Source organism: Ornithorhynchus anatinus, chromosome 3, assembly GCF_004115215.2.
Source record: "Ornithorhynchus anatinus isolate Pmale09 chromosome 3, mOrnAna1.pri.v4, whole genome shotgun sequence".
Classification (NCBI taxonomy): Eukaryota; Metazoa; Chordata; class Mammalia; order Monotremata; family Ornithorhynchidae; genus Ornithorhynchus; species Ornithorhynchus anatinus.
In genome coordinates, this window is record NC_041730.1 from 14,734,269 (window position 1) to 14,750,494 (window position 16,226).

At 55.6% G+C, this 16,226-nt stretch overlaps 1 protein-coding gene across 1 annotated transcript in view; it reads right to left on the bottom strand.

The window, feature by feature from the left end:
• Window positions 1-398: 398 nt before the first annotated feature.
• CCDC88B (coiled-coil domain containing 88B) overlaps window positions 399-16,226 on the bottom strand; it is a 29,374-nt gene continuing 13,546 nt past the window's right edge. Inside the window, exons 15-27 of the mRNA XM_029061165.1 lie at window positions 14,125-14,252; window positions 13,582-13,702; window positions 11,946-12,062; window positions 11,495-11,635; window positions 10,349-10,605; window positions 9,368-9,511; window positions 8,403-8,589; window positions 6,506-6,651; window positions 2,837-2,935; window positions 2,075-2,244; window positions 1,713-1,922; window positions 1,448-1,516; window positions 399-1,293 (exon numbers count right to left, since the gene is read on the bottom strand). Of these exons, the coding sequence (XP_028916998.1) occupies window positions 1,241-1,293; window positions 1,448-1,516; window positions 1,713-1,922; window positions 2,075-2,244; window positions 2,837-2,935; window positions 6,506-6,651; window positions 8,403-8,589; window positions 9,368-9,511; window positions 10,349-10,605; window positions 11,495-11,635; window positions 11,946-12,062; window positions 13,582-13,702; window positions 14,125-14,252 (1,842 nt within the window). The 3' untranslated portion in view covers window positions 399-1,240. The remainder of the gene's footprint in view (window positions 1,294-1,447; window positions 1,517-1,712; window positions 1,923-2,074; window positions 2,245-2,836; window positions 2,936-6,505; window positions 6,652-8,402; window positions 8,590-9,367; window positions 9,512-10,348; window positions 10,606-11,494; window positions 11,636-11,945; window positions 12,063-13,581; window positions 13,703-14,124; window positions 14,253-16,226) is intronic.

A 16,226-nucleotide genomic window follows, 5' to 3' on the forward strand; every position in this document is an offset into this window, starting at 1 on the left:
TCCCGCACTGAAGTCTCCCGAGCCCTTAGTACAGTTCTGTGCACATAGCGATCAATAAATACCATCGATGATGATAGTGATGATGTCTGTCACCCAACACCTCCCTGCTTTACTCGTATACTGTGAACCCCTGGAGGGCCAAGAACCTCAGTCTGTCACACAGTCGTTTTCCCAGCACTCAGTACGATCATCTGTGTACGACAGGCCTGAGAGTCAGAGGACCTGAGTTCCAATCCCGGCTCCGCCACCGTCTGCTGGGAGACCTCCGGCAACTCACTTCACTTCTCTATGCCTCTGTTATCTCATTCGTAAAATGAGGATTAAGACTTTGTGGGACGGGGACCGGCTCCAACCTCATTAGCTTGTATCTACCCCAGCGCTTAGTCCAGTGTCTGGCACATAGTAAGAACTTAACAAATACTGTTTTTTTAAAAAAAACTGAGAAGAAAAATAGACGCTTAATAAATACTACTAGTACTAACAATACTACTTCTATCATACTGCTGTTACCACTAAAACTTCCCAGGGCCGGAAGACTTTACATCGTCGCCTTCCTCCTCTCGCATTGTGCGTCCCCAGCACCCCGTATGGGAGTTCTGTGCCGCTGCTGCTGCAACGGGAAGACCCAGGACATAAAGCAGCCCCAGTCCGCGGCTTCCAGGCCCTCAAGCCCCCTCAGACATCTTCCAACCCAATTTATTCCACCACCACCCAGTTGGCTGATGCTCCTCTCCACCCGGGAGGGCCCAAGGCACGTGGGGGTATGGGGTGTGGGCAGAGAATCCTTCCCTTCCACCACAAATGGCTGAGTTCTCGTCAGCCGTCCGCCCTCCCACAGGGCCTCCCCATCAGCTCGGGCGCCCTGGCGTCCCTCCCCGGGCCCTGGGGCTGAGGGCTGTGTCCATCCGCCGTCTCGCTGGTGTCGTGTCCCGGGCCCTGGGGCTGAGGGTCGTGTCCGTCTGCCGGCTCCCTGGTATCCTGCCCTGGACCCTCCCGCTAAGGGCTCCGTCCACCGGCTCTTCCCTGGCATCTCGCCCCGGGCCCTGGGGCTTGAGGTGTCCAACCGCTGGCTTCCCGGTGTCCTGCCCCGGGCCTTGGGGTTGAGGCCTGCGTTCGCCGACTCCCCTGGCATCCCATCCCGGGCTCCAGGGCTGAGCGCTGCATCCTTCGGCTGGTTCCCTGGTGTCCCGGCTGGGTCCCCTGGCGTCCCGCCCCGGGCCCTGGGGCTGTGGGCTGCCGGTCACTGGCTGAGGGAGGAAGTGAGCGGGAGCTTCTGCTGCACCTCCGTGTGGCCTGTGGAAAGGGGGAAGGCAGAGGCCATGGACCGTGCCCTACGCCCCCCGCCCATCCCAGCCCCCTCCACCCTCATCCCCTCCTTCCCTCCCTCCCGGCCCCCTCCTCCCCACTCCCACTTGCGCCAAACCCCGGTCCAGAGCCCCAGGCTCACTTTCTAGGCCGCTGTCATCTCCGGTTTCCTCCGGGGCTTCGGGGACCCCATCCCATCCCGTTGTAGCCACTGCCCGGGGAGACAAGGGGAGGCTCCGTCGGCGGGGGGGGAGGAGGGGATGAGGCCAGAGGGAGGGCCAGCCCCGAAAAGGAGGCAGAAAATTGAGGCGGTGGAAGCAGAAGGGCTAAATGGGAGTGGGCACAGAGGGCACCGGGGTCCCGGGAGGTGGGGCCGGTGTCCGAAGCAAGGCCCCGGGGGGTCTCACCTTTAGGCCGGGAGCCGGGGGCTCCTCCCTGGGGAGCGGGGCGGCGCTGGCGGAAGCGCTGGCGGGGGGAGTCCCCGGGGCTGAAGGACTCCGAACCGCGGACCACGGGCAGGCGGGAGCTCAGCTTCCTGCGTTGTCCTCCGGTCACGGCCTCGTCCCTCAGGGACCAAGAGCTCTGGGCCCGCCGCATGGGGGTCGGGGAGCCCGAGCCTGCCGGGAGGCCGTGGAGAAGAGGTGATGGGGGAAGGGTGATGGGGAGGTGAGGGGGGTAAAGGGTGAGGGGAGATGGGGGAGGTTTGAGAGGGTACTTCGCCCTCCCCCTCGCCCTTGTCCACCTCCCCCCAGGTCCCTGTCCCACTCACCGGGTCCCTCGGCCTCTCTGCCCTCGGGGAGGTACAGGTCCACCGAGCTGCCCAGGTTCTCCATGCTGCCGCCGACCCCCTCGGCCCCGGGGTGGAGCCCCCCGGGACCACCTCCCTCCCGACGGTGCCGCATCAGCCGCTTCACCTTGTCGGCCAGCCAGCTGCCCTTCCTGCGGGGGATGAGAGAGACGAGAGATAGATGGTGAGGTCGGAAGGGCGGGGAGCAAGGCCCAGGGAATCTGGAGACTGGGAAGGTACAGGGATGAGGGCAAGGAGGTGGGAGGAAGTTGGTTTCATAGGAAGGAGGTACCCAGGCAACAAGAACCAGATGAGAGGCCCCATCGTAGACATTTAATAATGAATAATAATCATGGCACCGTTCAAACGCTTACTGCGCGCCAGGAATGACTGTACTAAGCTCCGGAGAAGATGCAACGTAAGCAGATCAGACCCCGTCCTCGTCCCACCCTGGGCTCACAGACTAAGTGGGAAGGAGAAGAGATATTTAATCTCCATTTTAAAGATGGGAACGCTGAAGGCCGGAGGGGCTAAAGGACTCAACCGAGGTCACACAGCTGGCAAGCACCAGAGCCGGAATTAGAACCCAGGTCCTTCTGACTCCCAGCCCTGGGGTCTTTGCACTAGGCCACACTGCCTCTCGTTTGATCGGGGCCCCCGGGAGCCCTCGAGGTCGGAGGCAGGACTCGCTGGAGTTGGAGGAAGGTCAAAGGTCGGGGTCACCGGCTCGAGGCGAGGACTCACTTGGGTCGGGGCAAGGGTCCAGGTTCCAGTACTCGGTACTGGTCCATGATCTTCTCCACCAGTTTCTGCTTCTCCCTGCGCAGAGCATTCAACTGGTCCCTGCAAAAGAAAGGAATGGCGGGGGAGGGGGTGAGGGAAGGGGACGGGGGGATGTCCAGGGGCAGAAGGGGGACATGGAAGGGAAAGGCGTGGGGAGGGCTGGGGAGAGCCTAGCAGGAAGGGATCAGGGAAAAGGCCAAGGTGAAACGAAGGGGGAGTAAGAGCTAGTGTAATAATAATAATAATAATAATGTTGGAATTTGTTAAGTGCTTACTATGTGCCAAGCACTGTTCTAAGCACTGGGGGAGATACAAGATAATCGGATCGTCCCACATGGGGCTCACAATCTTCATCTCCATTTTACAGACGAGGTCACTGAGGCACAGAGCAGTGAAGTGACTTGCCCAAGGTCACACAGCTGACAAGAGGCGGGGCCGGGATTAGAACCCACGACCACTGACTCCCAAGCATGGGCTCTTGCCACTGAGCCACGCAGCTTCTCTAAGGGCCAGTCATCCCCAAAATAATAATAATGAAATATTATTACTTCATGACAATTATTAGGGGCAAATGTTAATACTAAAGCTAAGCACCGGAGTAGAGACGAGGTCATTAGATTGTACAGACTGCAGCATGGTGTAATGGATAGAGCCAGGGCCTGGGAGTCAGAAGGTCATGAGTTCTAATCCCAGCTCCACTGCTTGTCTGCTGGGCAAGTCACTTCATTTCTCTGGCCCTCAGTTACCTCATCTATAAATTGCGGATTGAGACTGAGAGCCTCACATGGGACAGGAACTGTGTCCATCCCAATTCCCTTGTTACCACCCCAGCGCTTAGTAAAGTGCCTGGCACATAGTAAATGCTTAACAAATAGCACTATTATTATTATTATTATTACCGGACACAGTCGCTGTCTCCCATAGGGCTCCCAGTCTATCTTTGCCCCATTTTACAGCTCAATCAAGCCTATCTATTGTGCGCTTACTGTGCACAGAGCACTGAACTACGCTCTAAGGAGAGTTCATTCTAACGGAGTTGGTAGACACATTCCCTGCCCACAGCGAGCTTACAATCTAGAGGAGGCAAAAACCGAAGCCCAGGGACTTGCCCAAGGTCACTCAGGAGGCCAGTGGCAGGTCTGAGACTAGAAGTCAGCTCCCCTGACTTTCAGATCCGCGAAATCTTTCCACGAGGCTACGCTGCCTCCCAAGCACGCCAAAATGTAAACCATGGCCTGTATAAAAGAGTGGGAAATAAAAAATACCCCCATTTCTGGCCCTATTTGTGGGTGTGAGTCACATTTTTGCATTTTGCAAAAATTTTACATTTTTGCTAGGGCAGCTGCACCTCTGAAGTTTAAACTGGGGTCACAGAATGATGCTTCTGAACCCCAGGGATCAGAGGAGCAGGATGCTGGGGGACCCAGGGTCCGGACTGGAACAGGTACTAGGATAAGCTACCTGTAGACTCTAAGATCACTGTGGGCAGGGAACATGTCCCAATTCTGTTATTTTGTACTCTCCTACCGCTTAGTGCAGTTAATAATAATAATAATAATAATGATAATGTTGGTATTTGTTAAGCGCTTACTATGTGCCGAGCACTGTTCTAAGCGCTGGGGTAGACATAGGGGAATCAGGTTGTCCCACGTGGGGCTCACAGTCTTAACCCCCATTTTACAGATGAGGGAACTGAGGCACAGAGAAGTTAAGTGACTTGCCCACAGTCACACAGCTGACAAGTGGCAGAGCTGGCATTCGAACTCATGAGCCCTGACTCCAAAGCCCGTGCTCTTTCCACTGAGCCACGCTGCTTCTCCGCACAGTTCTCTGCACATAATAAGCACTCAATAAATACCACTGAATGATTGACTGTGATTGCAAAAAAATAAGTTTTTCCAAGGCGCTGTGTGTCCAGGATCGGCCGCGATGGGAAGAACAAAGGAGGGAGGATCGGGAAAGAGGGGAGCTGCCCTAAAGGGGAGGGGAGGAATTAGATGTTCGCCTCAGCTCCATGGCATCTTTGTACATTTCCTTACGTTTTACTATTTCCCCTATCTGTAATTTATGTTAACGTCTGTCTACCCCTGAAGACCGCAAGCTCCTTGTGGGCAGGAATCTTCTAATTCTACTGCACTGGACTTTCCCAGGTGCTTAGTACAATGATTCGATTCGATTCTTGATTCTATTTAGTCGCCATTGTTTTTACGAGATGTTCTTCCCCTTGACTCTACTTATCGCCATCGTTCTCGTCTGTCCGTCTCCCCCGATTAGACCGTAAGCCCGTCAAATGGCAGGGACTGTCTCTATCTGTTGCCGACTTGTTCATTCCAAGCGCTTAGTACAGTGCTCTGCACATAGTAAGCGCTCAATAAATACTATTGAATGAATGAATGAATGAATGAATGAATGAATACAATGTCTGCACGCAGTAAGCACTCAAAAAATATAACTGATTCATTGGTTGGGAGCCGCAGTGGGGAAGGGGAGTTTCAGGGCTGGGGGAGGAGTTGCAGTGGAGGAAGGGGACCTGCAGTGAGGGGAGGAAATTGCAGTGGGGGAAAAGGGGGCTGTAGTGGGGGAGGAGGGGAGCTGCAGAAGCGGAGGGAGTGAGGGGGAGTAAAGAAGCAGCATGGCCCAGTGGCAAGAGCACGGGCCCGGGAGTCAGAGGACGTGGGTTCTAATCCCGGCTCCGCCACCTGTCTGCTGCGTAACCTTGAGCAAGTCACTTCACTTCTCTGGGCCTCGCTTACCTCATCTGTAAAATGGGGATGAAGACCGTGAGCCCCCCGGGCGGACAACCCGATGACCTTGTATCTACACCAGCGCTCAGCACAGTGCTTGGCACAGAGTAAGCGCTTAACAAATACCGTCATTGTCATTATAATTATTAAAGGGGAGCTGTAGTGGGGTAGGGGGGAGAGGTGCAGTGGGTGGGGAAGGGAAGATGCAGTGGGCGGGAGGGGAGCTGCATTGCAGAGGGAAGGGAAAGCTGCAGTCGGGGGAAGGGAGCCGGGAGTTGAGGTGTGGTCGCCGGGGGCCGTTTATTACTCTATTTATTTTGTTAATGATGTTTATATATCTACGATTCTATTTATCTTGATGATACTGACGGCCAGACTACTTGTTTTATTTTGTCGTCTGTCTCCCCCGTTTAGAGTGTGAGCCCGTCACTGGGCAGGGATCGTCTCTATCTGTTGCCGAATTGTACATTCCAAACGCCTAGTACAGTGCTCTGCACATAGTAAGCACTCACTAGATACGATTGAATAATAATGTTGGTATATGTTAAGCGCTTACTATGTGCCAAGCACTGTTCTAAGCGCTGGGGTAGATGCAATAATAATAATAATGTCGGTATTTGTTAAGCGCTTATTATGTGCAGAGCACTGTTCTAAGCGCTGGGGGAGATACAGGGTAATCAGGTGGTCCCACATGAGGTTCACTGTCTTAATCCTCATTTTACAGATGAGGGAACTGAGGCCCAGAGAAGTGAAGTGACCTGTCCACAGTCACCCAGCTGACAAGTGGCAGAGCCAGGATTCGAACCCGTGACCTCTGGCTCCCAAGCCCATGCTCTTTCCACTGAGCCACACTTGAATGAATGAATGAATGAATGAATGAAGTTACACGTATTCCCGCTGCTCCCGATGCAGGTGGTCCCGGCTCTCCAGGCTCTGCTCCATGAGGCCGCGGTTCTCCCGGCTCAAGGCCTGCACCTCGGCCAGCAGCTGCCGGTTCTCCTCCTCCTGGGCCCCTCGCAGGTCTGTCAGCAGCTGCCACGGGAAGGGACACGGCCGGACGTCGCCACAGGCTCAGCCCCAGAGCCCGGGGGCCCGGACGGCCAGCCGTGACCAATCTCGGCCTTGGTCACGTTTCCCCTGCCCAACCCCAGTGGCCTACCGTCCCCTGGACGCAAAGAACCTCACACCTAATAATAATAATAATGATGGCATTTGTTAAGCGCTTACTATGTGCCAAGCACTGCTCTAAGCGCTGGGGGTACACGGTAATCGGGTTGTCTCTCGTGGGGCTCACAATCTTAATCCCCATTTTACAGATGAGGGAACTGAGGCACGGAGAAGTTAAGTGACTTGCCCAAAGTCACACAACTGACAAGCGGCGGAGCCGGGATTAGAACGCCTGACTTCTGACTCCCAAGCCCGGGCTCTTTCCACTGAGCCACGCTGCTTCTCTTCCTAATAATAACCACCAGAATAATAAAATAAACAATGGTGTTTGGTAAACTATGGCTAGTACGAGGTGTCAAGCACTGTACAGTGCTCTGCACACAGTAAGCGCTCAATAAATATGATCGAATGAATGAATGGTAAGCACTGGGGTAGATCCACTGGAATTAGGTCAGACACACTCCTTGTTCCACATGCGCCTCACAGTCCGAGGGGGAGACACAACGGGAACGTAATCCCCGTTTTCCAGATGAGGAAACTGTAGACTGTGGAAACTGTAGACCGTAAACTCATCCTCTACAGTGTAACAGCATGGCCTGGTGGATAGAGCACCAGCCTGGGGTCATGGGTTCTAAGCCCGGCTCCACCACTTGTCTGCTGTGCGACCTTGGGAAAGCCACTTAACTCCTCCGCGCCTCGGTTCCCTCGTCTGTAAAATGGGGATTAAGACTGTGAGCACCATGTAGGACAGGGACTGTGCTCAACCCAAATATCTTGTATCTACCCCAGCACTTAGAACAGTGCCTGGCACATAGTAAGCACTTAACAAAGACCATAAATATTAATTGTTACTATTATTATTTGACTGTAAATTCACTGTGGGCAGGGAAAGTGTCAACCGACCCTGTTACAGGTTACTCTTCCAAGCGCTTAGTACAACGCCCTGCACACCGTCAGTACTCAATAAATAGGATTAACTGACTGATCGATTGAAACGGAGGCCCAGAAAGATCAAATGACTTGCCCAGAGGAATTAGAACTCAGGTCTCCTGACTCCCAGGGCTGAAATCACTCCACCCTTCCAGACTCTCCAGGTTCCGAAACCGGCCCCCAACTCCAATCCCTTTCCCGGAGCTTCCCTCCTCGCCCCTTCCCCCGCCGCCCCCGTCCAGGCTTTAGACCCACTCTAGGCTCTCTCCGCCACAGCCACCGTGAAGCAGCAGCATGGCCCAGTGGCTAGAGCACGGGCCTGGGAGTCAGAAGGTCATGGGTTCTAATCCCGGCTCCACCACTTTGCTGGGTGACCTTGGGAAAGCCACTTCTCTGTGCCTCAGTTCCCTTATGGGGATTAAGACTGTGAGCCCCACGTAGGACAGGGTCTGTGCTCAACCCGAATATCTTGTATCTAGAACAGCGCCTGGCACATAGTAAGCGCTTAACCAATACCATAATTATTAATGGCATTTGTTAAGCGCTTACCATGTGCAAAGCACTGTTCTAAGCGCTGGGATAGTATAAGGTAGTCAGGGTGTCCCGCGTAGGGCTCACCTACCATCTAGAGTGCCTCCCCCCTCTTTTCCCTCCCCCAACTTGCGGCCATCTGTGCCCCGACCGACCTGGCACTGGGTGGTCAGCTTGCAGACGCTGAGGTCCAGCTTCTGGTTGAGGTCCCGGAGGGTCTGGCCCTGGGCCTCCAGCTGAGCCCGCTCCAGCTCCAGCCGGGCCACCCGGGTCCGCAGCTCTTTGCGCTCCCCCTGCAGCTCGCCCCGCTCTCTCGACGCCTCCGCCAGCAGCACCTGCGCCCTGCAAGAGAGGGCCCGGGAGCCGGGGGGTGGGGGTGGGGTGCAGGCCCAGGTCACAGAGGGGAGGGTCCCGGGGGGGAGGGGTCGAGGAAGGGAGGGGTGAGGGACATGCATTCATTCAATGGCATTTATTGACCGCTTACTGGTACAGAGCACTGTACTAAGCGCTTGGGGAAGTACAACTAGCTCAGTCGGTAGAGCATTAAGACCCTTAATCTCAGGGTTATTTTGAGCCCCACGTTGAGAGTAATACTTCCAGTGCTTAGTACAGTGTCTCGCACAGAGTGTTTAACAAATACCTTAATTATTTTTTATTATTATTATTACATTACAACAGTAAACAGTCACATTCCCTGCCCACAGCGAGCTCCCAGTCTCAGAGAGGGGCAGGACCAGAGAGGAGATGAGTCTGAGAGATGAAGGGGCCCCTAAGGGAGAGATCGGGGAAGGGAGGGGTGAGGGGTCGGAGAGGGATCAGAGAGGGGAGGCCAAGGAGTAGAGCCTCCCTCCCCCGTCCCACCGAAAGGGGGTCCCTGGCGATGGGGCTGAGGTGGGTGGTGGGGGCTAAGAAAGGGACCGGTAGCCCCTGGGGGTGGGGAGAAGGAAGCTGGGGACGCCCAGGAAAGCAGTTACAGGGTTCTAGAGGGAGGAGGAGCAGTGGATGGGGGGGAGTCTCCAGGATGAAGACGATAGGGTGGGCGAGAGGAGGACTGGGGGCCTCGCCGAGGGACGGGGGAAAGGGGAGGCTGAGGAATGCGGGGAGCCGGCTGTGGGGGTACCTGTCGTGCTCGCCCTGCAGCCGCTGCAGGGCCTCCTCCAGCCCCCGCTGCCGCAGCCCGTCCTGAGCCAGTCGCTCCCGCTCCGCCCGCAGAGACACTTCCTGGGCTTCCACCTGTGCCCTCTGAACCTGGAGCTGCTCATACCTGGGGGGTGGAGGGGTCAGGCGAAGTGTCGGGGGCGCGGCCCCTTCCCACCCCCTCCCCCAGAGGGGCAGACGCTGCAGAGAGAGGGGGTCCGGTCAACCCCGGGATAGAGAAGGGCTGCAAAGCCGAGCGCGGTGGTGGTGGAATTGGAGGGGGTGACGACGGGGGTGGCGGTGGGGTCGGCGATGGGGTAGAGAAGATGTTGGTGGAGGTGGTGGAGGAGGGGGTGATATTCATCGTGGTACTGGTGAAGCGCTTACTATGTACCAGGAGCTGTACTAAGCACTGGGGCAGATATGAGCTAACCGGGCCGGACACAGTCCCTGTCCCACATAGAGCTCCCGGTCTCAATTCCTATTTTATGAGGTAACTGAGGCCCAGGGAAGTGAAATGACTTGCTCAAGGTCGTACGGCAGACAAGTGGCGGAGCCGGGATTAGAAGTCAGGTGCTTCTGACTCCCGGGATCTACTCACTAGGCCAAACTGGTTCTCTGGGGCTGGTGGTGGAGCTGCTGGAGGAGGAGGTGGAGGTGGTTTTGGAGGTGGGTGGTGGAAGTGCTGGAGGAGGAGGAGGTGATGGAGGTGGGACCCTCAGAGGAACCCAGTGAGCACTAGCCACGAGAGGTCAGCGGCCTGGACCACCCACAGCCGGGAGGTGGTGTGGACAGGTGGACCGGATCATTGGTCAAACCGTGCCGGGCGTCGGGGTGCGCACGGCTGACCCTGCCGTGGAAGGGCCGGGCTGGGGAGGCCCTTTCGGTGGCTGGGGGAGCCAGGACCGGGCAGGAGGCGGGCTGAGGAAACTGGACACCCCCCGGGCCCCCGCGGCACGCCCACCTGCCCTGCAGTTCCTTGTGCTCCAGCTCCAGCAGCCTGTTGTCGGCCTTCAGCTCCCGATGGCGACCCAGCAGTCCTTCCAGCTCGGCCTCCTGCCGCCGCTGCAGCCGGCCCAGGGCCTCGTGGTCCCGGAGCAGGGCCCGCTGCTGCCCCTGGGCTTCCTCCTGCGCCCGCCGAGACCCCCGGACCTCTTCCTCCAGGGCCTCCACCCGCTCCCGCAGCTCCCGGCCCTGCGCCTCCAGAACCGCCTTCTCCGCCTGCCGGGACGACGCCGGGGAAGGAAGGAGCGGGTTGAGGGACCAGGAGAGGGATGAGGAGCGGGATACCTCCGTATCAGACAAAACCCCCTCACCATTGGCTTAAAAGCAGTCCATCACCTTGCCCTCTCTTACCTCATCCCGCTTCTCTCCTACAACCCAGCCTGCACACTTCGCTCCTCTGCCACTAACCCTCTCACTGGGCCTCCATCTCACCTGTCTCGGCGCCGACCCCCGGCCCACTTCCTACTTCTAGTCTGGAACACCCTCCCTCAAATCCGACAGACCATGACTCTCCCCCCTTCAAAGCCTCGCTGAAGGCACATCTCCAAGCTGCCTTCCCAGACTAAGCCCACTTTTCCTCATCTCCCGCTCCTGACTTGCACTCAGGGGCATGTCTCTAATTTAGTTTTTTATAGTAATGTCAGTCTCTCCCCCGCCTCTAGACTGTAAGCTCGTTGTAGGCAGGGACTGTGTCTGTTTATTGCTGCATTTTACTCTCCCAAGTGCTTAGTACAGTGCCCAGCACACGGGAAGCACTCAATGAATACGACCGAATGAAAGAATGATGGGCAGGGAGAAGGAAGAGTGTCAGTGGGGAAGAGCCAGGGTGAACCACTGCCCCAAAAGGAGGGGTGGTCATCCCCAGGACAGAGTGGGGGAGGAGGTGATCTCCCCAGGGACAGAAGGGTGTGGGGGCACTCTCCCCGGGCTATGGGGGGAGGGGGTGATCTCCCCGGGACAGAGGTGGTGGGAGTGATCACCCCAGGGACAGAAGAGGGAGAGGGCGATCTCCCAGGAGCAGAGGGGGCGGGGGCCGGGGAGGGTGATCTCCCCAGGGTTTGGGGGAGAGGGCAGTCTCCCGGGACAAAGGGAGAGGGTCACCCACCTGCAGCTGGCTGGTGTGCGCCTGGGTCCGTTGCTGCTGCTGCTGCATGTCCAGTGACCGGGAATGCAGGGTATCCACCTGCCCCTCCAGCTGCCGCAACTGGGCCTGCAGGGCTGCCTTCTCGGCCGCCAGTGCTGCGTTCTGCCCGAGGAAGGGGCGTGGGGGGGGTCACCGGGGACAATTGGCCCAGGCCCACCTTATCACCCCCTACCTGCACCCCAGGGGCCTGCCTGCTTTCCTCCCAGGCCCACCCCAGGGGGCTGACCCTTCTTCCACCTCCACCCCAGGAGGGCTGCCCCCTTCCCCATGCCCGCCCCTGGAGGGCTGCCCCCTCCCAGCACCCACCCCAGGGGGCTGCCCCTCTCCTACTCCTGGGAGTGTTGCCCCCTCCCCTATTCCCACCTTAGCGGGCCGCTCCTCCCGTCCCCTCTCCCACCGACCGGGCACTCACGCTGCGTTCCACCTCGATGAGCCGGCCACTGTGGGGCTCCTGGGCACCCCCACCTCCACAGGACAGGGCGAGCGTCAGGCCCCGCTGCCCCTGAGGCCCCTGCGGCCCCTGCTGCAGCTGGACAAGGGAGAACCATCCCAGGGCATTAGGGGGGAAGGCAGAAAATGGGGAGCCTCATGGCTGGAGGTAGCCAATGGAAGGGGATCTCTTGTATCCATGTCCTTATTCTCTGTCACTCTCCCTACCTGTAATTTATTTTAACAACTGTCTCCCAGGCTATAGTGTAAGTTTCTTTCTTTTGTCCTGTGTCTTAAGTGCTCATTATGCACCAGTCACTGTCCTCGGTGCCAGGATAGAAACGAGATAATCGGGTTGGATACTTTCCCTGTCCCACCTGCGGCTCACAATCTTAATCCCCATTTTTATAGATGAGGTTAGGAAGGTCCAGAGAAGTAAAGTGATTTGCCCAAGGTCACGCAACAGAAAAGTAGTGGAACCAGGATTAGAACCAAGGTGCTTCCGTCTCACAGCCCCATGCTCTTTCCATTAGGCCTCGCTGGGATCGCGTCTACAAAATCTACTGTATTGGACTTTCCCAAGCACATAGTACAGTGTTCTCTAATCACTCCATAAATACCATTAATTGATTAATAGATTGATTGGGAGCAAGAGAGATTGGGAACAAGCAGAGTAAGGGACCCAAGAGGCTAAAGGGAAGAGAGGGGAACTAGATCCAAAACAAAACTGAAAAGAAATTGGAGGACCCTCCTTCTGCCCAGGTCTCCTGGGTGCATTTAGTAGAATTTGCAAAGAGCATGAGAAGCACCATGGCACAGTAGATAGAGCACAGAAAGGGGAGTCAGAAGGTCATGGGTTCTAATCCTGCCTCCACCACTTGCCTGCTCTGAGACCTTGGGCAAGTCACTTCACTTCTCTGTGCCTCAGTTCCCTCATCAGTAAAATGGGGATTAAGACCGTGAGCCCAATGTGGGACAGGGACTGTGTCCAACCAGACTATCTTGTCTCTACCCCGGCACTTAGAACAGTGCCTGGCACATAGTAAGCGCTTAACAAATACCATAATTATTGTTATTATTATTATTATTATTATTATGTGCCAAACATTGCACTAAGCACTGGGGTAGATACAGCACAATCAGATCAGACACAGTCTCCGTTCCACGTGGGGTTCGCAATTTAAGGATAAGGGAGGATTGTATTTTATCCCCATTTTCGAGAGGGAACTGAAGCCCAGAGAAGTTGTGACTTGTCCAAGGGCAGTGCTTAGCACATAGTAAGCGCTTAATAGATACCATCGTTATTACTGGGTGCTGGGATTAGAACCCAGGTCTCCTGACTCCCGGCCCTGGGCTCCTCACGCTAAGGCCCCGGTGATCTGTTGCATCCACACAGGGTGACTTTATTATTTAAGCACTTACTCATCCACCTCCCAACCTATCCATTCTCTTCCTCCTTTCCGTAAATTATTTTAGGGCCCGTCTGTCTGGTTAGACAGCAAGGTCCTGGAGGGCAGAGATGGTGTCTTCTAACTCCCAAGCACTTGGTAGAGTGCTCTGCGCAGAGTAGGTGACCCATAAATGCTGCTGATTGGGGTGGGTGGGGCTGAGGTACTCACCAGGAGTAGCTCCCTCTCCAGCTCCTGGGCCCTACAAGTCAGAGTAGCCAGGGCCTGGTCCTTGGTGGCCAGCACAGCCTGCAGCTCTCCTTTCAGACGCTGCTCCAAGGCCTCACACGCTCTGACCGGTGGGAGAGAGGGAGGGGCGTCACACACACAGCCCTCGTGTCCCGTGGACCGGTCCCAACTGGGTCCCCCCGGCCCTCTCCCACTCCGCCTTGCAGGAGGCCTCCGGGGGTCAGTCCCTTCTTCCCTCCGGCAGCCCCTGGGCACATTGGGTGTCCCTAGACTCTCCCCCGGACCCGACTGTCCACTGGGTCTCCCTGGACCCTCTCCCAGGGACGTCTGCCCATTGGGGCTCTCGGGCACATCCATCTCCCTGATCTCTCTCTCGGACACATCTGCTGCCTGGGTCTCCCTGGCCTCTCTCCCGGAGGCATCTTTCGGTTGGGTCTCCCTGGCAGACGGCCCTGCTCCTCCTCCTCCTCCTCCTCCTCCTCCTCCTCCTCCTCTTCTTCCCCTTTCTTCCCCGACAGCTGTCACCTGTGGTGGCGATCCTCCTGTTCCTGGAGCCTCTGTTCCTGGCCCTGGTTGTCCCGCTGCAGCGTCCTCTGCAGCTCCTCCAGCTGAGCCTGCAGTTCCTGTCCCTGAGCCAGGGCCCCCTGCAGCTCCTGGAGTAATAGGAATAATAATTAATCATAAATAATTATGGTATTTGTTAAGGACTTACTATGTGCCAAGCACAGTTCTAAGCGCTGGGGTAGAGAAGCAGCGTGGCGTAGCGGAAAGAGCAGGGGCTTGGGAGTCAGAGGTCGTGGGTTCTAATCCCAGCTCCTCCACTTGTCTGCTGTGTGACCTTGGGCAAGTCACTTCACTTCTCTGGGCCTCAGTTACCTCGTCTGTGAAATGAGAATGAAGATTGTGAGACCCATGTAAGACAACCTGATTACCATGTATCTACCTCGGCGCTTAGAATAGTCCTTGGCACATAGTAAGCGCTTAACAAATACCATGATTATTATTATTACAGGGTAGTCAGTTTGTCCCACTTGGTGCTCACAGTTTAAATCTCCATTTTACAGATGAGGTAACTGAGGCACAGAAAATAATAATAATGGTATTTGTTAAGTGCTTAGTAGTTGGTGCCAAGCATTGTTCTAAGCGCTGGGGGGGATATAAGATAATCAGGTTGTCCCTTGTGAGGCTCACAATCTTAATCCTCATTTTCCAGTTGAGGGAACCGACACACAGAGGAAGTGAAGTGGCTTGGCCAAAGTCACACAGCTGACAAGTGGCAGAGCCGGGATTAGAGAAGCAGCGTGGCTCAGTGGAAAAAGCACGGGCTTTGGAGTCAGAGGTCATGAGTTCGAATCCCGGCTCTGCCACTGGTCAGCTGTGTGACTGTGGGTAAGTCACTTCACTTCTCTGGGCCTCAGTTACCTCATCTGTAAAATGCGTGGCTCAGTGGAAAGAGCATGGGCTTTGGAGTCAGGGCTCATGAGTTCGAATCCCAGCTCTGCCACTTGTCGGCTGTGTGACTGTGGGCGAGTCACTTCACTTCTCCGTGCCTCAGTTCCCTCATCTGTAAAATGGGGATGAAGACTGTGAGCCCCACGTGGGACAACCTGATTCCCCTATGTCTACCCCAGCGCTTAGAACAGTGCTCGGCACAAAGTAAGCGCTTAACAAATACCAACATTATTATTATTATTATTAAAATGGGGATGAAGACTGTGAGCCCCACGTGGGACAACCTGATTCCGCTGTGTCTACCCCAGCGCTTAGAACAGTGCTCTGCACATAGTAAGTGCTTAACAAATACCAACATTATTATTAGAACCCATGGCTTCTGACTCTCAAGCCTGGGCTCTTGCCACTGAGCCGTGCTGCTTCACAAAGTGAGGAGGGTCATTTGATATTCACCTCACCACCCACCCCACAGCACTTCTTTACATATCGTTTAAATATGTAAGTTAAATATTTATTCATATTAACATCTGTTTCCCCCTACAGGCTGTAAGCTTGTTGTGGGCAGGGAATGGCTCCACCACTTGTCTGCTGTGTGACCTTGGGCAAGTTGCTTCACTTCACTTCACTTCATTCATCTATAGAATGGGGATTGAGACTCTGAGTACCACATGGGACAGGGACTGTGTCCAACCTGATCTGCTTTTATCTACCCCAGTTCTTAGTACAGTGCCTGGCACGTAGTAAGTGCTTCACAAATATCACAGTTATTATTCTTATTATTCTTACTACTACTACTACTAACAACAATAATAATTCTGTTTTACTCTCCCAAACACTTAGTAGAGTGCTCTGCACATAGTAAGAGCTCAATAAATACTATTGATTGATTGGGTCAGGGCCAGCCTGTCATCCTCATCCAATTAGGCTGGGTGTGGCAGGGAGGCAGCAGGGGCAGGGAGGCAGAGATGGGTGCTGGGGGAAAGGGAATCTTAGCTCTGGGTAGCCAGGAAGGAGGAAAGGGGAAAATCTGAACGATGGAAGAAATTCCTCTTCCCTACTAGGGAATTATCCACTTCACAGCCTCCAGAATCAAACCGCACACTTTCATCACCGAGAGTTCAACGGGCCGGCCTTCCTCCCCAGCCAATACCGCCAACCTCTGAGATCAATTTATA